Source organism: Pan troglodytes, chromosome 13 (genome assembly GCF_028858775.2).
Source record: "Pan troglodytes isolate AG18354 chromosome 13, NHGRI_mPanTro3-v2.0_pri, whole genome shotgun sequence".
In the NCBI taxonomy this organism is placed as follows: Eukaryota; Metazoa; Chordata; class Mammalia; order Primates; family Hominidae; genus Pan; species Pan troglodytes.
In genome coordinates, this window is record NC_072411.2 from 83661656 (window position 1) to 83685987 (window position 24332).

The 24332-nt window shown below is 37.1% G+C and overlaps 1 protein-coding gene across 5 annotated transcripts in view; it reads right to left on the reverse strand.

Annotated features, from left to right (window-relative positions):
- The window catches only part of CERKL (ceramide kinase like), a 119308-nt gene that overhangs the window by 88998 nt on the left and 5978 nt on the right, over nucleotides 1-24332 (reverse strand). The window contains exon 1 of one of the 5 annotated variants that reach the window (XM_024354970.3): nucleotides 5989-6095. The exons of the other annotated variants lie outside the window; for them this stretch is intronic. Coding sequence (XP_024210738.1) covers nucleotides 5989-6013 — 25 coding nt within the window. The 5' untranslated portion in view covers nucleotides 6014-6095. Of the gene's footprint in view, nucleotides 1-5988; nucleotides 6096-24332 lie in introns of those variants that run through there. 5 annotated transcript variants of the gene reach the window in all.

A 24332-nucleotide genomic window follows, 5' to 3' on the forward strand; every position in this document is an offset into this window, starting at 1 on the left:
AAGGAGAGATCCTTATACAAATCAGAAGAGGATAAAAGATGCAGGGATGAGTCACCGGCCTTACTACCAGAGAGGTCATCTTCTGATTTTCAGCAGACAACCAGTATCTGGCTCTTGCCTTTGGATTAGGGATCTCCAGCCAGCACTAGGTCCACATGGACTCTCATTGGCTGGAAGCCAGTTTATCTTCCTTAGCTTTCAACATAGAGAGGTGATATGAGAGTAGCTGGATTTTCCTTTTTGAAGAATTATTCTTATAATACAGTATTTGCCCCTAGTAGTCTGAAGATATTTAGAGATCGTATTGGTTTCATATTGCTTGTAGAGGCAAGAAACATATTTTCTATCAATAATCTATTTAGCTGCAAAATTTGAGTGTCTCTTCTATGCCAAGTGTTTTCAGACCTAAATATTGAGGATTTGAGGTTGATTAAATATGGTTCTTTCCCTGTAGCAGTTTGGTACAATGGAGAATGGAAACTTACCGTCATGTGGACCTTCACCAAGTTCTTATTTTCAATTTACTGCCTTACAAAACGGGGCATCCTGAGTGCCTCCTAAAGCAAACTAGGAAACCCTCATTAGTAAAAAGGTTCTACTAAGAAATTTACAGGATACATTAAGAGAAGAAACATAGAAATTGAGAGATACAGAAAATAATGAAAAGATATCATTGAAATAAGAGCAAGAAGAAAAAATTACCAGGAGTTGCCTCATGTGATGCTGCTACTCTTGCTGTTCCTAGGGAGGAATAAATCTTTTCCCAAACATTTTGGGGAAATCTATCAAATTCCATTTGTACTCATCCTAAAAACTTTTAGGTGTCCTAGTCACAATGCAAAATTCTTTACCAATTCCAACCCAGGATAGGATGAGCATTTCTTTTGACGAAAACTAATAATCATGTAGTGGGGAATAGAAATTTGATCACAATCATCTGGTTTCATCATCTTGTGGTTTTCCTCTGGATCCTGAGAGTTCAGCTATAGAAATACACAGACTTTGCCGAAGAGGAAAACATTCCCACACCCCATGGCTGTAAGGAACACTGCATACATCACTGTCCTCAGTACTAAAACACTAGATGTTGCGATAGCACACCAGCCCTGAAATGTGCCACTCTTATTAGTCACCATCTTTTCTTAACAGATGGCAAAACTGTGCTACAGCAATATTCTACTGATGAAGGAGCTGTTAGGAATTAGAAACTAGGTGATAGCACATTTATAAAATCATCATCAACAACAAAAAATACATGCTGATCATTAAGATATGTAAAATAAGATACACGACAGGAATCATTTAAGAACATTCTCAAAACATAAATGTCTTGTCCTGAAGGTTTCATTTGTGCTCAGAACATTTTTTTGTGTTAAAAAAAATTAGATGACCTTGGTAGTAACCAGCTATTTAGACCATGACCACTGACAAACTCTTATTTAAGCTTCAGACTCCAAAACGCAACACCACCAACTTCAGAAATTTTTGTAAGGACAACTTTGTAGCTACTTATTTAAGAAATGGTTTGCACAGTGGTTCTCAAATTGACCTCCAGATAATTCTCCATAACCCAGTCCTAAGCAGCTCTGTCGTACTTTACCTATTGGGAGAAGAGAAAGAGGGTGTTTTAAAATGGCCTTGGAATGGAAGAGATAATACAGAAAGTACTGTTTTAATACAGTCATTGGTAAAAATAACTATGGATTTGTTCCAAAGAGTTACTGGCATGCTTAAAGATCAGAGATCAGTTCATTTGTTTGAAATGCTCTATTTTCAGTGGGCATAAAAAAGGCAGTAACCCCCAAAGATTAGTCCAAAGCCTCAGTATCAATACACATATTAGGATTTGGAATCCTGGAAACCTCTTCCAAAAAGCTGTTCAAACAACTTTCAAATAATGAAATTGAGATCTTTTCTGCTCTTCAAGGGGATACATGAGCTAAAGTTTGTGCAAGTTCATTTTCCTTTTAATGTACGTATTTTAGAATTAGATTTTGTAATATATGCATGCAGTTACCACCTACACAAGATTATTATAATCTAACCCAAGTAATTACTGCTGAGATCAGCAAGTTAATGTCCTTTGTTTGCCAAATTTTTGTTTCCCCAAGAACAAATCCCACTCAATAAAGATGTGTTTCCAGGATACATATAATTATGCTGGGTACAACATCTGTTGCTTTGCATTTTCAGAGCCTTACCAAATCAAGATAAGAACACGCTTCTATGTCTACTTTAGGGAGAATGACTAGAGTAGTAAAAGCTTAAATACTCAGAAGATTTTTCAAACAGCAGTATTCATCAAAAACAGAAGCAAATTCTAATTTAACTATTTCCAAATTGAATTAACTCATTTTAGTCCTTATCATCTTTTAACACAATTATATCATTTTTCAATATGATTCAATAATCCTGAAAATTATCTTTCCTATGATTTTATATAAGAATCTTAGTTCTACTAACTTCAACCTCAGTTATCTTTCAGAAGCAGAATGCCTAACCAAAAAAAAAGGTAATCACTTATGATCAAGAACAGCAGAAAAATAATATTGGTGCCCTCTTTTCTGGTATTTCCTCTCAGGAACACAGTGGATTTAGATAACAGGGCAGTGTTGCACTTTTAAATGTAGGTCAGTATTCCGATTGTAGTAGGAAAGTAAATGCTCAGACTTGAATAAAGCAGGGTAATGGCCACCTAAGTCAATGTTCTGCATGGCCTTTTAAGGTTGCCCCCAGCAACCTGGTAATCCTACGAACTTTTCAGTATGGAAGGTAATTACTTATTGGCAAGATTTATCAGGAAGACACAAAATGAACACTGATTTCCGTACCAAAATATGAAATAAACATGTAATAAATGGGGGGGGGGGTTCTGACACTACTCTCTCCTCAAACATTAGTAGTCATAGGCAAAAAAAAAATCTCAGTTATGAATTCATACTTTCAGAAAACTTTAGAACAAGCAAATTCATGACATTGTTAGTGATATTCAGATGTATTTCACTATCTTTGAGGGCTACTACTGCTATTTCTCCTGTCCATATAACTATTATTATTTGTGCTATATTTAGACTGATTAGATTGACCAAGTTCCACAGAGTTAGAGTTGAGAAAACCTACTTAAAATGTAAAAAATTACCCATCTTTCCAAGCCATTTTAATATGTTCCTTCTCACTTAACAATTCTTTATTTCTTAGTGTTATATATCATTTTTAAGTAATCACACATTAACCATTGTCTTGAAAAAAAAAAAAACACAAGAAGCCTCACCTCACTATTAATAGGAATTTAAGGGGAAGAATAAAACCCACTTTTTTTTTTTTTCTTTGAGACAAGTTCTCACTCTGTAACCCAGGGCTGAAGTGAAGTGGTGCGATCTCTGCTCACTGTGACCTCTGCCTCCTGGGCTGTAGCGATCCTCCAGCCTCAGCCTCAGCCTCTTGAGTAGGTGGGACTACAGGTGAACGCCACCAAGCCCAGCTAATTCCCCCACTCCCCCTGCCCCACCAGAGTCGTGGTTTTGCCATGTTTCCCAGGCTGATCTTGAACTTCTGGGCTTAAGCAATCTACCTTCCCTGGCCTCCCAAAGTGCTGGGATTACAGGTGTGAGCCACCACACCTGGCCAAAACCCACTCTCAAGGTTGGAAAAGATTTAGGTAAAGGAAAACTATAGCAAATCACCTGTTATGGACTGACTTGTGTTCCCCTAAAATATGTTTAAGCCCTAACCCCCAGTGTGACTGTATTTAGAGACAGGGCCTTAAATAGGGTAATTAGGTTAAATGAGGTCATAGCGTAGGGTCCTAATCCAATAGGACTGGTGTTCTTACAAGGAAGACACCAGAGATCTCTATCCATGCAGGCAAAGAGAAAAGGCCACGTGAGGATGCTGTATGAAGGTGGCCACCTGAAAGCCAGGAAGAGAACCCTCTTCAGAAACCAATCCCAATGGCACCTTGATCTTGGACTTCCAGCCTCAAGAACTGTGAGAAGATAAATTTCTGTTCAAGCCTCCCGGGCTGTAGTATTTTGCTATGGCAGCTGTAGCAGACTCCTATACTATCCTGCCTTGACTTATCTTCAGTTTTAATTTCTACTTTAGCATCTCTGAATTTTCTTCAAAGGGTGACCTGTTGTCGTATTGCCATATCAAGGAAAACATGGCAAGCAGAGAAACTGATTGTATCTTTTTTCATTTCTGTGTTCCAATATTTCCAAATGTGGGCACTGAAGAATATTTAACGCCAATGAGAGAAAAACCAAATAATTTCTTAGCTTATTAATTAGAATGCCAGATTATATTGGGAGGCCACTGAATTATTTTAGGTGGGAATTAGTCAAGATAGCAAGGGATGCAATACAGTCTAGGGAGTACAAATGAAGGTAACTGAGAACCTTGTGTAAGATTTGAAAGCACCATTTACAAGAATTTCTCATGCTGCCCACTTGAAAGGTAAAGATGAAATTTCTCAAGTCTTCGATATTTTTACTCCCAGGTTTTCACTGGTTCTTTAAAAGTCTTTTTTTCATTACTTTTTTAAAAATTGTTTTATTTTTCTGGTTCTTTAAAAGTCTTGTGATTGAACTAGAACCAGAGCTTCTCAGAGCTTCCAAACCCAGGAGAAATCAGCATAGCTACACACCTGGAAAGTTAAGAGTCAAGATTAGCCCAGGGCTAAGTGGAGAAACAGGTACACTGGAAAAGGTTCATCAAAGCCCAGAGGCCAACTAGAAAAATGGCCCTTTAACCACTTCACATCTCATTCCCTTTACACCCCTCCACCCCACCTTCCCCCATGCTAATGCTGCTTTTTGCACCTTACACCCCTCCACAGAACCCCCCTTCACGCTAATGCCGCTTTCCACATGACCTCTGTCCTAGGAGCTCATGCTGTCATTTAAACGGTTTGAAGGGAGGACTTGAGGAAGGTCCCATATGGAGGAAAACTTTGCCTCAAGCAAAGCACTCTCCCCTTTTACCACCCACCCTGCTATTTATCCTCTCCAAGGCCCACACATGACTTAAGAGTCTCAGAAAAGGGCTCTCGAGTATGGAAAGGGGAAAGAGAAGGAAATGGGAATAGAGTTTATTCTGAGTTTCTCTAAAGGTAACCGAGCTGGGCTGTAACATTTTGCTTTTCCCTATGTCATTTTTACCCCAACCATTGTTAAACTAAACCATCTGTAGATATTAAAATACCATTTTCAGGAAAGCATTTATCTGAAAGAAGAAAATATATAGTACTAAATTTAGTATTTTGAGGACAAATTTAAATAAAACTATGTAAATAGTGAGTTTATTTATATTTCTGAATAATTTATTGCAAAGATAAATACATCAGTATTTTAAAAGTGTTTCCAGTTTGTTGTTTTTCACAGTTTTTGTATCTTTGCCTTTGCCAAATCTAAAATTCTCAACCTTACATTACATTCTATATCATCCATAAACTTTGAGAAGTATTAAATTTCAGTGGTTAAGAGAACTTTTTAATCTAAAAATATTTATTATCCTAAGACACCATTAGATTTTTTTCTCATATAGAGGGATTAGAGGAACAAAGGAAAGAAATCCAATTATTTAAAACAGAAATCCCTTAACACTGGGATTTTGTTTTAATTATAAAGAGTGTGTCTTATTAAAAACAAAACAAAGCCTTGTCCTTTAAGGGAGAAACCCAATGTTCCTCTAGTGAACGAGCATGCAAGAGTTCCCATAGAATGATTAAACAAATTAACTTTGATATTCTTCAATTTCCAATGATATAATTGACTTATTAAAAAGAATATCAAGTAAACAATTACGGGTGCATCTGTTCAGGGTGTCATACCAAGCACCATACAAAGTTAATGGGAATATTTCTATTTTCTTCACCCCCACGATAGGCAAAACTTACTGTATTAAAACCAAACAAGTATAGGCAGTAGTAAGTATCAGAGGAAAACTGTTAAAGAGTCTTTTAAACTTTAAATGTTACTCCAGACATACCCAGTACCTGAAGGCGCTTTTCCATGAATCTCCTCCCTCATCCTGTGGCTCCTCCAGGGCCTTGGATAGGGTAGTGGGGACAGACAGATGGGAAGCTACAACTGAAAGTAAATGGCCTGCTCCTCAGGAGGAAGAAAGGTCACTAGGGACTTTCCTTACTTGGTCCTACTCCAGTCCTACTCATAGGGAAACTAAACCACAATTTAGGGAAATTATACTAACCAGCTCACTTAAATGGTTGAGTGCTGGGCCCAGAGAGCTGAGGGAAATCTCTCTTTCTCAGGGGACACAGAGGCGCCTGACTCTCCTATTTCAGGCCTAAATGAAAGCTACTTAGACACTCAGCATAGCCACGCTTGGGTTTTGCCACTGAAACTAAAGCTTCCAGTCACCCTGCCACCTCTGGCAGAATGGAGTTTGGAGTAGAAGGCACACAGATATCACAGAGGCCCAAACTGAGCCATGAAAGGTGCCACACCTAATGCAACTGGCAAGTGCCTCAGCTCAGTTTCAGCCAAGTGGGGACAGAAGGTTGTCCTAATGACATAAGTCACCCAAGGGACAAAAGGGGGACTAAGAGCAGCAAGGATGACTGAATGAGCACGAAGATGGAAATGATGACATGCTTCGAGGCTGAGGGAGGACAACAGCTGATACACAGAAAGCAGATGAGTAGAAAATAAAAGTAAATTGTTCTAGTTATTATCTTAAATAGAGGGATAGGCTGTAACACAGGTCACACTTTCTTGGGTTTAGGTTTGGTATCAAGTGTGAACGTAATACAAAATTGTATTGATAGCATCCTCTAATAAAATAAAGTTGGAAAGGTAGTTTTGTTTGTTCTTTGTTTTGTTGATGTTCCAGGTTTAAGTCCAATAAATAAAAGTTCATATTGTTTTTGAATAAATAGCTGTCTTTAAAAATGTAAGAGAAACAAAAAGAAAAGCAAAAGAGAAAGCGTCGGGCAATGGAAATCTCGATTGTTGCTTCTCAGTCAAGATCATGAAAAGCAAGTAAAAGAAGGGATCCTAACTACAATAGAATGAGTGCCTTCTTTTACTTAGAAATTTCTCTAGTCTCCATAAAGTAAAGATTTCAGTTTTGTAGAAATTCCACTTCCTTTTTCTTTGCCTGTCTTCACACACTCATCAAAGAAACTAAGTAAGATTAGCAATTAGCACAGGATATAAACTGACCAAGGATACACCACAACTACTACATACTTATCAAATTCAGAGAGTACTTTCAGGACCAATAGACAGAAATTTTCAACTTAAGATTTTGGAACCTAAAGGATCCATTAAAAGGGCACTTTTCAATTTTAAAGTGTCAATCAATGACAAAAATTTAAAGGCACAATCATGAAAAAGGTATTTTTAAAATAACATCCATAGACAGCTTCAGTTTCTCTCTGAATTATGCCATAAAACTGACTCAATTTTGTTAATATCAATAGCATAAAAACGAGAAAGGAATACAACTCAAATATTGTAGATTCACATTAAAAAGTGACTGACAGGTCAAATTCTAAAAAAGAAACAGTAGATACCACCACAAAACTAGCAGATGTTTCTTGGGGTCATTTGTACAAAAACATAAGCATATGTTAAAGAAATCTGACACTATCATGGAATCAGTTGGTGTCTAAAATAATAGCAGCTCCTTATGGCAATATGATAATATCCGTATCAAATGCACAACACATTATGTTGCAACAGTATGTGCAGACAAAAGAGCATCAGTAGCAGCAGTAATGACCAGTGGTCTCATTAAGGTGAAAAAAATTTTTTCCAGTGCATAGTACTGGTTAACAGTAAATTGAACATGATAGACAGTATGTAGAATTTTCAGAGTTTAAATTTACCTGATTTTATTGAAACTCTTATAAAGGGACCTACCAAATAAGACTGAAGTTTTTACAGGGACCTCTAACATGGGTTTTCTGATTTATCCAGTCTACTCAAGAATAATGAAAAAGATCATTGTTATTCTCAAAGTTAATGAACATACTTGGTTAGTTTAAGATATAAACAAGAACTCTTCACTTCAAAATCAATTATTTCAACCTGATGTCCTATACCCACTAGTTAAGCAATAAGAAACTGGTGCAACATTATTTTAATGTAAAGCAACACATAACTTAGTAGTGTATTATCGCCTTCAATAGCAGAAGGCTGAGATCTTCTAGAATATTCCTTTGGAACTAGCCATATCACACAAAAATGTACAATGTACACAATGAATGCTAATTAAATATTACTGACTGAAAATCTTTGAAAAGTAAAGGCCAAAAGGCATTCCATAGTTTTCCTAATTGTTGGGACTCATATTATTCTCTAAGAAGGTCAAATTTGAAAAGGCACTTAGAATTTCAATGCACGTATTTTCCATGCAGAAGAACTGGATGCAAGATGAGTCTGGCATGTACCTACAAAGGTCTTCAAGTGCCAAGAACATTTCATAAAAATAAAGCTCACCCATGAGATATTTCCAGAGTAGGTTTGATCCCAATGAAAAACATTAAAATAACCTGTAAAATGACAGGTGTGTTTTTAGTTCAGAAGCTAGGGTACCAAGACATATTGTTTTTTCCTCAAATATGAAAAATGCTAAATTTAAAAAATAAAAATAACTTTTAGAGAAATTTATTTCTACTTTTTAAAAAACATAAATCACATGACAAAAATGTATCCATGTTATTTATTTTACTGTGTCTAAATATCTAGATAAATGGGTGAGGAATGGAAATTTTAAAATGTATTATGTTCACCAAGATTTCAACTGTAATAAGTTTTTATCTGTATGATGAAAACCACAACAAAACATACTGTCATCCCTTTACACCTTCAAAACATGAAAACATACTTAAAATATAAGGAAACCAATACATGCTAACAGCTGCTCAACTGTATTGATCTTATTTTTCCTGCACAGATGGACACTAAACAGTGCTTTGAATTATGTTTGTAACATTTAGTAAACTTAAAAGCTTAATTTGGGGTAAATATTAATTACTTGTATTAGACAAAATAATATCAACATGGATATTTTAAGTAGTAAATGAAGAACTTTTAAGCTTAAAATGGTATGAACAGCTATTTTCCACAGATAAAAATTGACATCTTTACAAATGACTATTTCACTGACTTTTTACACTCCAATAATGCAGAAATATTATGAATGTATGAAGATTACATTATTTACTAACATCTAATGAATATTTTTTTCTGAAAATAGAGCGCTTTAAACTATGATTATTTTTAAGTAGCCTCTACTCTATTAAGAAACAGGATACACAAGGAAAGAGCCTAGGGCTCATAGGAAACACAGATCTTAGGCTTAAAAGGTTTCAACTTACAGTCCTTCAGGAGCAATTTCTCCAGTTTGTGCACTTTTCAAGCTACTTCCCTTCTGTTTACACATTTTGCTAGTCACTAGCACATTCGATGTTAAGATTTGGTAGAATATATTTCAAATAAGATGCTTCTCATTCTGCTGATTTAAAAACGAATTTGCGCAGCGTCTACTATCTATCCCACTGCCCAAGCTAGAAATCTCAGCATCACTATTATTTATTTCCCTTTTAAGCCTCACATCCTCCAAATTTTGTCTTTGACAGCATCCCTTGCATCCAGGCTTACCTCGCCATTCTCCCAGCTTTGCAGCCACTGCCTCCTGATCTGCTCGATCAGCCATCACACTGGGCTCCTCAGTGTGGAGCCCATTTATAATCTATCCTGCTACCTAATTTACCAAAAAAAACCCAGAAATACTTGATCTCACCTAATGCTCAGCCTTTGTCACACCTTCCTCAATTTTCAGGTTGAGACGCCAACTTCCTTGCATGCTATTCAAAGTCCTGTATAAACTACTGACTAAAAACAAAGCACTGTCATCTCCCCCATAAACAAGACAATGTTATTTTCCAAATAGGCCAAAGCATCCTTTTCTTGAGATTTTTCAAAATTTTCTTTTTCTAGAATGGTTTCCTTGCTCCTTTGTCTGTCTTGCTAACTCCAAATCATACTTCAAGGCCCACATTAAAGTTTACCCTCGAACCTCTCTGTAGCTTTTCCTGACTTCCCCCTCAGCCCGCCCAACAGAGAATGATTTTCTCCTTTACCTATTTTTCCATGTGCATTTATAATGCTCTGTAAGTACTAAGTTGCACACAAAATAGATCATGTAGTTATTCTTTTGTCAATATATCTTCCTGAAGATTGTGAATATCTTAAGACAGAAATCATGACAAATTGATTACAGAATCCTGGAACCTTCTAGAGACCCCATAATTGGTGCTCCCTAAATGTTAGGAGGACTGGAGTAAAAACATGAATGATTTAACAAGAAAACTGCAAATTTAAACTATGCTGAGATATCATTTATTATGTATCAGGTTTTTTTTTAAAGTTTGGCAAATAAACTCTTCTGAAGAAATTTTCAGGAAATGCATGCCCTTATACAATAATGATTTTAAAAAGCAAAATTGCACAACCCTTTTGAAAGAATTTGGTAATATTGAGCAAAATTATTAACACATTTATTCTTTGACTCAACGATCTCACTTCTAGGCATCTATCCTAAAAGCACATTGAAAAACAAAATACAGAAAGTAAAGTTTTTTATTAAACCACTATTTGCGATAACAAAAATGACTAGAAACAATCCGAATTTCTCCAACAGAGAGGTCAATAAACGATAGTACATAATGGATTTTGATGCCGATGTAAAGCGCTACAGAGTGAACTTCTGGGCATATTGCTAAGTAAGAAAGAAATCAAGGTAGAAAAACACATATATAGTACATGTGTTTAAGACGGTGGGTACTGTGGGGGTAATGAAAAGAATATATGCACATGTTTATTTATATAAAATAAAAGAACAACCCAGAGCTTTGAGGAACAAATAAGCTTTCCTACCTACAGGAAGGAAGGAAAAGCATAGAAGGGAAACATAAAAGCTATACTTCCTAGAATATAGTTTGTTTAGTAGATTTGATTTTGGAACCATATAAGTATTTCACGTAATTATAAAATTGATTTTTAAAAAAGAAATGCCTAAACATCAAAAGCAAAATGAAACAATAATACAAAAAACAAATAAGTTGGGGGTATAACTTCACAGATATGAATTATTCCAAGTGTCTTTAAAACACAGTAATTTGACTACACCTCCCTAGTAGTGTACACTCTATGGACAAAAAAAAAAATTGCAGGACTATCTTAAGTGGGTTTCAGTAATTATACTTTTGATTGGCAGCATTGGTGTTGTTACTCTATTGTGTCTATATAATTCAGGATAAAGCAAATGAGTAATGATGTTGTTATAGTTAGGAATCAGGACTTTAAGGGTAGGAGAAAAGAGACAATGTGAAAAGCTTAGGCCTGCACTTGAATTGGAAGTATCAGCATAATTCTATGATACATTTTTTCTTTAAAAACAAAACAAAAAAACCCAACATATTTTCTAGCTCTGTTCTTTGAAAAACCTAAGTAACAAGGTACACATAGGGGAAGTTTTAGCAATGATGTTGCTTAGTTCTCAAATTGTGGTCTCTAATACCACTATCCAGTAAAAGGAACCAGGACCCTCTGATGATGAGCTTGATTCCGTATCTCAAGCATGAAATGTTCAAGATGAACCTGGAATATCTTGCCATTCCATAAAGCAGGGAAGCTATCAGACAGCTGAGTGAATGTCAAAAGAACTCCGAAGTCAAGATGAAGGGGCTCCCATTGGTCTAAAAATCCAAAATGTGACAATTTGAAGATCAGTAAAAATAATCATTGCTGTGAATTGAAAAACATTTAACAGGTTTAAATCCTTGAGTTTATAGTGATCATAACAATAAAAAAACCTCATTGGTCATGGTGGATGCTAGGATCCACCTTTGAGGACGAACTTGCCATGCCATCCCAATGAGTGTAGTTATTATGATGGCCACCAGGGATTGGTACCCTCAAGCTCCACCTCAACTTCAGAGGAGTTGAGGTCCTACATTTCCAAGGCAGCCCACAGCCTGTGACAGCACAGCTGAAGTTTGGCCACTTTTGCCCAAGGCAGGACTCCTAATGGGCAATCTTTTTCCCAAGTCCTCACCCTAGGTAAGCAAAGACCTTGTGACATCTGATCATGGTCTGAGGCTCTCCCTTCCCCAGCCTGCCTCATCCCCTTTACGGGTATCAGAGTGATGACCATCCCAGTCTGAAGGTTATTCTTGCCCATGAGAAACTATAGGCCAAACTAGTTTGTTCAAAACATAAATTGAAAGGAAAAAAAAGGAAGAAGAATCTGTGGATGAGAAAATTTAAAAGGCATAGCCATCAACTATAATATGGACCTCATTTCAAGGTTAACATATTTAAAAAATAGAGAAAATATCAGGAAAATCTGGACACTAACTGGATAGGTAAAACTATAAATATTATTTTAAATTTGAAGAGTAGTAATATGATTTTTTAGAAAATCTTTGTCTCCTAGAGATACATGCTGAGATGCTCACAGATGAAATTATATGATGCCTAGGAATTACTTCAGTCATTCCAGGGGAAGAAGGGATGTGGGTAGAGTGTAGATGAAATAAGACTGGCCATAAATTGAAAACTGTTTAAACTCAGTAATGGGTCACATAGAGCCTCACCCCTCTTAGGGTTGAACATGAAGACTTATTACATAATTATTCCTACATTTGGGTATGTTTGGTGGTTTCCATAAAAAAAATAGATTTAAAAAAACTTGTTAAAAACTCCAATTTATCACTCCCATTTTCTTCATTTGTTTGGAAACTGGAAGTGGCCAGAGAAATGGAATAAGCTGTTGATGATGGAATTGTCTTAAAAGCCTGAAAGAAGTCAGATAATGTTGTTTCAAAGGTTTTTATTATTTTGGTTCGGACCATGATACTTTACTACCACCAACTCGGATGTCAGATAGACTCTTGCTTGCTTAACTGGGGAAGCAACATAACCAAATGGGGACAGTGCAGGCTCTGGAGTCAGACTGCCTAGCTTTGAACCCCAGCAACTGAAATTACTGGTATGACCTTGGGCAAGTTATTTAACACATCTGGCCCCCTAGGGATAAAAATCCTATCTAGACTACATAGTTTCTTTGCTAAGGTTAAACAAGATAAGATACTTAGCACAGAACCTGGCAGAGTAAACAAATGTAAGTGTTCACTATTTTCAGTCAAGCACTGGGCACTGCTGTGTAGCAGCAGTGGTAGTTTCCAGAACACTGTTTCTAATGAAAATCTAGGAATGTACACGGGAATTCCCTGATGCCAGCTGGTACATTATTTTAGACTTACCCTTAACTTAATATAAGTTCATAACACCATGCCAATGACAAAAACAAAAATGCTCACCAATGGTAAATATTTTTGGCGCCTATACCTTCCTGATTGCCTGTCTACCTCTGAATTCAGTCACCCATTACACTAAGGTTCCTCATATTCTGGTTTGCATGCCAAAAGTTGGCAAATGGTTTAATGTCATTCAACTTCATGCCTCTCACTCCTTTGTGTTTCTCCTCCTAGCTTATACCCATTTTGGCCAACACAAGAGCGTTTAGAGCCATGGCTGAGAGTTCCTTCCCGTTGCTCACCACACCCACATACACATGCAGACACACACAATCAAAACTCACTTGCTCAGCATATACTACCCCCATCATTGGCATAGCGCTTCTAAAACTTGGGTAGGAATACGGTCAGAAGTCTGAGTTTAGGATTTTAATGATGCTTGTAGACTTGTCGATGTCTGAAATGTAATCTAATAACCCAATCAAGTGGCAGGCTAGGTGGGATAACAAGTGATATGGTTATGATCAGTATTCTAGTGCTGAGATTACACAACTGCAATGAATTATATCTACTACATCCCTGACCATTTCAACAAGGATGGTCCATTTTCTCAAATTACAGAGGGTACAAAAACATCCAGTCTAGGCAATAGCATCTTCCTGCATAACCAATTGCTCTGTTTTCTATATCCATTGCCCTGGTTCTCTATTCCTTTAGCTTTGCCATGTTTGGATTTCTGCAATTCACTTCAGAACTTCCTACTTTGGACAACCCCATCTGGATTGCCCTCTCTGGTTTAATGACCTTGGTCCAGTCTATCTGATTCTCAATTTGCATGTCCCTTGGCTTCAATGAACCCACTCCTAGGGGAATAGTTCTGTGCCAGTTCCAGCCCCAGAGGGCCCCATCCGGGGTGCAGGAAAGAGAGAGAGGAAGGGTCCACAAAAGTAGATCAGTTTAAAAAAGTGTTTGCCTTCAGATGGTGCCATGTGGACATAGCATATTTAGGAATAATATTAGTCTCCAGAAGTTCACAGGGTCAGAGTACACAGGCTAAGAGAGTTACAATTTCAAATCTATGTACTATTCTTGTAGTAAGAAACAGATTGAATTTGCCAAATTTCAGTTCAAACAATGTATCACAATGACCATGAAAAATACAATGATTTCTATAGACAAGACTTCAACTTTACTAGTAACCAACTAATCTACACATAATAAAAATATTTTTTGTACACACAAAATATGTTAATATATATGTGTGTATATATGTATGTATGTGTATGCATATATATATACATATTTTTTTTCCCTGAGATGGGGTCTTGCTATGTTGCCCAGGCTGGTCTCAAACTCCTGGGCTCAAGCAATCCTCCCATCTCAGCCTCCCAAAGTACTAGGATTACAGGTATGAGGTACCATGGCCAGCCCACGAAATATGTTAAAGGACTCTGCCACTTTGAAATCTCTAAACTCAGTTGCTTTATCTTTAAATAGGCAGCTCAAATTGCATAACCATATGAGTTCTACATTCAGGTTCATTTTTCAAAAGCTATATCTTCCTTTCTATGTAGAAACAAAGACTAAAATGAAAGCTTGGGAAGAAAGTAAACAAACATTTTCAACTCTCCATGTGTCAGAGCTGTGTTGTACAATGCAGTTGCCACTTGCCACATGCAGTTATTGAATTCAAATTAATAAAAATTAAATATAATTAAAAATTCAGTTTCTCAGTCACACTAGCCATGTTTCTGTTCAATAGCCACATGTAGCTGGTGGTAACTGTATTGAACACTTCAGATATAGTACACTCCCATCATTTCAGGAAGTCTAACTGGACAGCCCTGCTTTAGAAAATTCACTCTACATTTGTTTTCTGTGAGACCCAACCTACCCTAACAAAAAGCTAAAACTTTTGAGGCTATTTTTATGATAAATTAGTAGACCTGTCAAAACATTTTAAAACTTTATAAGCAGATAGTATTTGCAAGTTCTATGGAAATTTGAGTCTTTGCATACATCTTAAAAATTTCCTCAAATTTGACAGCTTAGGAACAGAACTAAATTTTTTTCTAAAGAGGCTTTTTTCTTAACGTGTAGACTGATGAATCAAAGCATCATGTTTTACTGAGTAATTAGTCCTTCAATAATTCACATGAGTAATAGGTCATATTGGGGTTTAACCCCTGCTTCCATTATTTCTGACCACACAGTCTACCAACAGATGTCTCACTTGGGGTGTACACAACAGAACACCCGGTATCCATTTCACGTACATCTGTTCCCAAACAGCTTAGACAGATTAATACTTAGAATATACTTTGCTCTGCTAAGTCTCACATAATCACCAGCTCTTGTTTTGAAATTGTTTTTTCTCATTTTCACATTTTTGCACATTATCTTTTAAACTGCTAAGTGTCAAGTAAATACTTACATAAACTTAAAGCTCAAGAAAATCATTTTGACTCTCTTGTAACAATAAGAAACACTTTCCAGACCTTATTTTGAAGCTCAGCCTTCTCAGACTTTCTAGTCACTGCTCTAATTCAGCTGAGCTCTGAGTTGTGGCAGGAATACTCTTTTGAAAAAACATAACATGAAATTGGTAATTTGAGATAGTAAGTGTATGAAAAATAGAGTTATAAGCCATAATTATGATTCAAAGGCCTAGTTTTAGTTTTAAAAAATCTTTGAAACATAATATTTGAATGCTAATCAAGCATAGTATAAAATCTTTACTCAGAAATTTGATAGAGGATACAGAGAAATGAATGAAGAATGGATGAGCTAGTCCTTTTGTCCATCATGAAATAGCTGCTTAAAGCTAGCCTCAACCAATTCTTTTCCTCCAGAAAATGCTTTCTTCCTTTCCAAGACAATACCTACACCAAAGCGATTGCCCACCTCTAGTCACTGTGCCCTAAAGCTGAGTAAGGGGAGCAAAGGGCTTTGACTTATATTTCCCAGGTGGTTCCTCTAATTAGAAATTCATGAGGGCTGTGAAGTTCCTGATGTAAAATACAACACCCCTCCACACACACCAGACGGTGGGCCCCATTGACCATCAAACCTTACTGAGATTTATTTAATTTGACAAAATTCCCTAATGCCTAAAGCCCATAGAAATAGGTATTTTCTTTAAAATGAAAGTTCATAGGTGGTCAGAACTGATAATACTCAGAGACAATATAATATAAGCCCTTCATTTTGCCAGTGAATAAACCGTAACTCAGACATGTTAAACAACCTGTCTAAAGTCTCTTACGCACCTTGCTATCTGTTGAGACAAGATCTTAGGGCCTTCAGTGGCCACTGCTGAAATCTTTCCTACACCACAGATGGGAGCAGATTATAGAGAGCTGGAGGAGGGAAGCTATAAAAGATCCCGTAGTGCTTTTCATACTTCAAGGTGTTATCCATTAGGAAATTGTGAAGTTAATTTCACAAATCATAATGAGCATTTGTTTACAATGGAAACAGAGCATATCAGAGTGACTCTTAAACGGCAATGGTAAGAATTGTTTTGTGAAACTTTTGTTTTAGACAAATCACATATCAGCACAGAAATCTGTACAGTATCTGTCAATCCCTAAAGGGCCATCATTTCAGAGGACCGAGGAAAAGTGGAGGAGACACATGTTTCCAACATGAGATAGCACTGTGAGCATTTGGCATCTCTGTCACAGAGATCCCTAAATTGATCACTCTTAAACATACTAATATATGAGCTTAACATTGCCTAATCTTACCCATTACTTACTCTCCCCATCAGCTTTTCCTTTATGGGAAATAATGACATTATATTTATTCACACAGGACAGTAAACAAATCTTTCTTTGGGGAGGCACAAAAAAATGCCTGATTCTTCTGCTTTAATTGAACATTTCAAATAAAAGCTTACCCCTTGTTAAACAGATGTCCCAAAAGTTTGTCCTTGGTTGAGATGTAAAACAATGCCAACAGGTGATCAGTGATGCTTTTGAAAATACTGAACTCTGAAAATATCTGATCCAATATCAGCACAAGCTAAGGGCTAAATCATGAAATATGCAAATAAGTCTGTGGCATCTGTCCATGTCCCCTTTCTGAGGTGTATTCTTAATTTTTGACTTCTCACACCCAGTCCCTGGCACCATACTGGGGGTTGGCCCCACTGGGCACAGCACTTGACCTGCTCTGCCTTGGCAGGGTCCTGTGACCCAGAGTGGTCTGACCTTTCACACTTGACTTCAAAAACAGTCACCTGATCCCTTCATCATTTCTTCAGGATTTTTCTCATAGGTCACAGCTAGCTTGATAATTATCTTATTTTAACATAAATAAACCCATGTATGATTCTATAATTAAAATGACCATAATTTAAGATTGTAATAGAAAGATCATCAGGCACCACTGTAGTCAATGAAAAAGATATTTTCTGAATTGATGATGCTCTTTCGTAAACACAGTTTATATTATAATGGCAGCATCCTAATCCATTTAAGCCCTGCTCAGTATTTTCTACTCTGCAGCTGAGCAACATGGAATCTTCCTGCCATGCACCTTACATCAGAGAAGTGGATGAACCTTAACTCTTACAATAGAAATCCTGGAATAACGCAAAGTTGAAAAGAACCTCAAGGAGCTTAACATATAATGGGGAAAAAAACAATCAAAGTTGCATTCAATGTCTCAGTATAGGAGATCCAATTATGCCTAAAGAGAAAACAACTGTAATGAATCTTCATTAATTTTAATGAATGTAAACATGTAATCATTCAAATTTAAAAAAGCACAAAGGAAGCTAATTTCCAGCAGCTGGAACAGCAAGAAAGCTTGTGTAGAGAACTAGTTTTGTAATTCTTTCAATTACAGGATGGTAAAATATGAGGAAACTACTGAGAAATGAGGATGCAGAGATAGGCAGGAGCCAAGCATGGAAATCTTATGCCATGTTGAAGAGTGTGTCTCTCATCCCGTTTTCTACTTCAGTGGGCTTCAAACAAGACAGTTACATTCCTGCTAGGCAAAGAGGGAACCCAAACAGACAGACTCAGGATCATTTACCCACCACTCCAATCAAGGCACCCATACTTTTATCTGTTATGTACTGGCGATTCATTTAAGAATTTTTTTTTAAAAAAAGTTTTGATGTTTAAAAAGAGGGAGAGGGGAATACTGCCTTTGTAGTTAATGAGGAGTTGGTATCAAGTATATAGGAATGTAGTCACCAAGTTATAATAGAATAGGCAAAACTAAAGTTCATGAGGCCAGTAAACCAGTAACAAATTCATTCATTCAATAAATATTATCTATATGCCAGGCACTCTTCAAGGTGCTGACAGTAAAGGAAAAAGATATTCTGAATATCTTCCCTCTCCTCCATCTAGAATTAGTTTCTATCCTCCACCTGCCCTGTTCACTGGGAGGCCATACTGCATGGACTGCATCAAGTGCTCCCCTTGCCCTCTGGCTTAAAGTTGGCTTTGGACTGTGAAATGGGCCAGAAAAGAAGGAACTTGGGTAATTTAGGATTAGTGCGGATTAGTGAGGTAATCAGCCAAGCTGAGGCAAAGGCCACAGCTCCTGCCTAGTGGCCTCCTCTACATAGTCTCTCTGAATCCAGGTTCAGGCACCTGCTCTTTCACTATGCCCTTTTGGGCTTAAAAATGGTATCAGCTGCCCAATTATTACTAGTCCCAACAGTACTTCACTATCTCTATATCTACAGCTTTATAAATACTGACTTTTAAAAATTCTTCTCAAGTTACTCTAATATAAATGTGCCATTTTTTTTCCTATTAGGACAGTCACTAATATAACAGACAAATCCTTGTCATCTTGAAGTGGGGTGGTAATAGAAAGGACAGACATCAGAAATTATATAGTATACAAGGAGATAAATGCCACTGAGGAATATGAGGCAATATAGGGAACCAGGATGTATGTAGCAGATGGGAATTTTATACAGGTGACCAGAGAAAGCCTTACTAAGAAGCTAACATTTGTGCACAGGTTCAAAGGAGGTGAAGGAGTAGGTCAAGTGAGAGATTTTAAAGGCCTGAGCTAGGGCAGTGATTGGTCGGACAGAGAAGGATGGCAGATTGGAGAAATACCAAGTAAATAAAGTAGGCAGGATTGGTGGGTGTTTAGAAATAGTGAGTAAGGGACAGTGAGGCTGGAGTTACCTTCAGAATCCTGACTTAGATAACATTCCAGATAACTTCCTAAATACTCCTTCACTTATTAAACCAAAATATTCACTACTTACATATGCAATTGTATGATCTAACCCACATAAGCTACAAGCTAATTCTAGTTATCCTAGTTATTGTCCCATAACTTACACAAACCTAAATAGCAAAGTTAAACATTCTGATAGCTGATGCTGAATAATTAGTGAGTTCCATAACCATGATAGGGAACAAAAGATCAGAGTTAGTCTACGGAGCAAGGAAAGTTGCTTTTCTTGTAAACTTACTGAATATATGGCACTCCTGGAGGTGGATGATGGTAGATGACAACCACAGTGTGCAATACTGACCAGAAAGCATGTAATGAGGAACAGCAGATCAGACCACACTCCTTGGGACTCCACCATTTGGCAGGCAGATAGAATGAAGTTCCCATGAGAGACTGATAAACTAGGTGCTGGTGGTATTACAAAAACCAAGAGAGTTAAGTCAAAGTCAAATGAAGGAGAAATACAGAAAATAAGGACTGAAAATTTCCACTTCATTGAGCAATTAGAAGACTTCTGCTAATCTCTGCCTGAAGAGTTTCAGTAGAGAAAGAACAAAGCCAGGTCTCAGATGGTTGAAGAATAATTAAGAGGTGAACTAATGGAGATGGTCAGAGTAAGCCAATTTTTCTAGGAGATTATCAGAGCAAGTGAGAAAAAAATAAAAATAAAAAGCAAGGTAGCAGCTAAAGAGAAAAGCTTGTAGGATCAAGGCAGGGAACTGTTAGAATGGGAGAGTCTTGAACATATCTCTGCTTAAGTGAAAGAGCTGGTAGAGAATGAAGGCTAAAAACCAAAGCAATAAAGTATAACAGATGAAACAAATTTCTAGATGAAGCTGAAGAGATGGGATGGGTTTGCCTTCAATAGAGATGACTACATCTATTCTGTGGTCATGAATGGAAGCGAATGAAGGCTGAAGGTCACTAAAATGGAAAAGGTCTAGAAAGTCTGAAGCTGTAATAATGATTGCAATATGACCACCACCACTGGCTAGACTTTAGATAAAGAACACTGTGAGCCAGACAACAAAGTTTTAAATAAACATAGAAGAAAAGCTGGAAAATCATACTTTCTCTTCCCTGAGGAGCCCAAAAGACAGCTTGTCAGCCCTCCGAGCCTGCAAGTGTCCAGCCTGACAACTAGCATGACATGCCTGTCCCTAGCAAAACTATACCACCATCAAAAACTCCTGCAGCCTAGGCCACTGAGGAAATCAGACATTGCTGATGAAGATTACACCTGCCGAAACTACACAGAGACCATGGTACTGAATCCACCCCAAACCAAAGCCAATGTACCATACCCAACCAACACTCTAGGACCCATCTACAGGAAAAGTCTCTCCCTGTGAAAGCTACTGCATACAACTGGAAAATGTGACTATTCCACTAGATGTGCAGATGTCACAAGAAACATGAAAAAGCAAGGACACACAACACTGCCAAAGGAACACAGTGAGTCTCTAGTAACAGACCCCAAAGAAAAGGGTGTTTATAAAATGCCTGAAACAAAATTAAAAATAATGATCTTAAAGAAATTCAGCAGGATACAAGAGAATACAAACAACCCAATAAAATCAGGAAAGTTATAAAATGAGAAATTAAAACAAGATCTATCATTTAAAACACAGAAATCTGAAGAATGCAGTGAATAAAAGACACAATTGAGAGCTTCGAGAATAGACCAGATCAAGCAGAAGAAAGAATTTCAAAATCTGAAAATAGGTTTTGTGAAATAACCCAAAGTTTAAAAAAAACTAAGCAAAGAAATTTTTGCATTATAGAACTGGCAGATGGAGAAAAGTTGAAGAAAGGCACAGAAAACCTATTTAATGAAATAATAGCTAAAAACTTCCCAAATATTGGGGGAGATATAGACATCCAGATGAAGGAACCACAAAGATTCCCAATTAGATTAAGCCCAAAAAGATTCTCTCTGTGGCACATTATAGTCAAACTGTCAAAAGTTGAAGACAGAGAATTTTAAAATCTGCAAGAGAAAAGCATCAAGTTACATGTAAGGGAATCCTAATTAGACTATCAGTAGATTTCTCATCAGTAACCTTAAATTACTGATGTATGCCAGGAGAGAAAGGGATAATTTATTCAAGATGCTAAAAGAACAAAAAAAACGAGTCTCAGCCAAGGACAAAAGATACTATATCCAGCAAAACTATCCTGGAGGAGAATAAAGGCCTTCCCAGACAAACAAAAGCTGAGGAAATTCACCCCTACACCAGCCTTACAAGAAATGTTTACGGGAGTGCTACAGCTGTAAATGAAAAAATGATAACTATCATGAACACATGTGAGAATATAAACCTCACCAATAGAGGTAAACGTATAAATCCAACTCAGAATGCCCCAGTGATATCATGTTACTATGTAAACCTGTCGATCCTCTAGATGAAGGTTTAAAGTACAACTGGTCAAAAACAACAGCTACAATGGCTAGGGAACACATACTAAAGAAATAAAGGCAACAAAAATATAAATTAGGGATGGCGGAGGAAAAAAGTCTAGAGTATTTTTATGTGACCAAAGTTAACTTGCTATCAGCTTAAAATAGTTTATTATAACTACAAGACTTTTTATGTTAGCCCCATGGTATCCACAAAGAAAGCAATTACAACAGATACATAAACAAGAGATAGAAGGAAAATGACCAAACCACAGAGGTAAACAAGAGAGAAAGAACTGAGAATCTACAAGACAACCAGAAAACAAGTAACAAAATGGGAGAAATAAGTTCTTATCAATAAAAACCTTGAATGTAAATAAATTATCTAATGAAAAGATATAAAGTAGCTGCAGGACTGGAAAAAAAACTCAACTACAAGCTGCCTAAAAGAGGCTTACCTCACCATTAAAGACAGACCGAAAGTGAAGAAATGGAAAAAGATATTCCATGCAATTAGAATCCAAAAGTGAGCAGGAGTAGCAATACTCATATCAGACAAAATAGACTTTAAATCAAAAACTGTAAAAAGAGACAAAGAAGGTCATAATATGATAAAGGGATCAATTCAACAACTGGATATAACAATTATAAACATACATGTACCTAATACCTAAGTACCGAGACACATACAGCAAATATTCAACCTAAAGAGATAAACTCCAATACAATAATAGTAAGAGACTTTAACAGCCCACTTTCAATAATGAATAAATTATCTAGACATACATACACAAACACACACAGAGAGATCAAGAAATATTGGACTTAAGCTGCACCATAGACCAAATGCACCTAGCAGACACTTACAGAACATTCCGTCCAACAGCTGCAGATACACATTCTTCTCAAATGCACATGCAACATTCTTGAGGAGAGATCACATGTTAGGCCACAAAATAAGTCTTAACAAATTTTAAAAGATTAAGATAATATCAAGTATCTTTACTGACCACAGCGTTATAATACTAGAAATCAGGCCAGGTGCAGTGGCTCATGGCTGTAATCCCAGCACTTTGGGAAGCCAAGGTGGGCAGGTTGCTTGAGCCCAGCAATTTGAGAACAGCCTGGGCAACATGGCGAAATGGTGAAAGCCATCTCTACTAAACATACAAAACAAAACAAACAAACAAAAAACAAATTTAACCAGGCACAGTGACACACACCTGTAGGCACAGTGACACACACCTGTAGTCCCAGCTACTTGGGAGGCTGAGATGAGAGGATTGCTTGAGCCCAGGAGGCAGAGATTGCAGTAAGCCAAGATCGTGCCTCTGCACTTGGGCCTGGGAGACAAAGCAATACAGAAGGGAGGGAGGGAGGGAGGGAGGGAGGAAGGGAGGAAGGGAGGAAGGGAGGGAGGGAGGGAGGAAGGGAGGAAGGGAGGAAGGGAGGAGAAAGAAAAGAAAGAAACTAGAAATCAACAATGAGAAAAACTGACAACTTCACAAATCATGGAAACAAAATGCTCCTAAACAACCAATGGGTCAATGAATAAATTAAAAAGGAAATTAAAATTTTTCTTGAGACAAGTGAGAATGAAAATATACCATAACAAAACCTACAGAACATAGCACAAGCAGTTTTAAGAGGTAAGTTTATAGTAATAAATGCCCATATCAAAAAAGACAACAGATTTCTGACAAACAGCCTAATGATGAACCTCAAGGCACTACAAAATCAAGAACAAACTAATCGGCCAGGCATGGTGGCTCATGCCTGTAATCCCAGCACTTTGGGAGGCCACGGCGGGCAGATCACCTGAGGTCAGGAGTTCGAGACCAGCCTGACCAACATGGAGAAACCCCGTCTCTACTAAAAATAGAAAATTAGCTAGGTGTGGTGGCACATGCCTGTAATCCCAGCTACTCAGGAAGGCTGAGGCAGTAGAATTGCTTGAACCCAGGAGGCAGAGGTTGCAGTGAGCCGAGATCACACCATTGCACTCCAGCCTGGGCAACAAGAGTGAAACTCCATCTCAAAAAAAAAGAAAAAAAAGAACAGAACAAACTAACCCCAAGTTTGGTAGAAGTAAGGAAGTAATTCAACTCAGAGGAGAAATAAATGAAATAGAGACTAAAAATACTTTCAAAAGATGAACAAAATTTAGAGTTGGTTTTCAACAAATTTCATCAAATTTGATAACATAGAAAAAATGAAGTCCCGGACACATACAACCTATCAAGATTAAATTAGGAAGACATAAAATCTGACCAGACCAATAATAAGTGAGGAAATTGAATCAGTAATAAAGTCTTTCATCAAAGAAAGGCCCAGAAACTAATGGCTTCACTGCTGAACTCAACCAAACATTTAACAAACCAATATCAATTCCTCTCAAAATATTTCAGAAAACTGAAG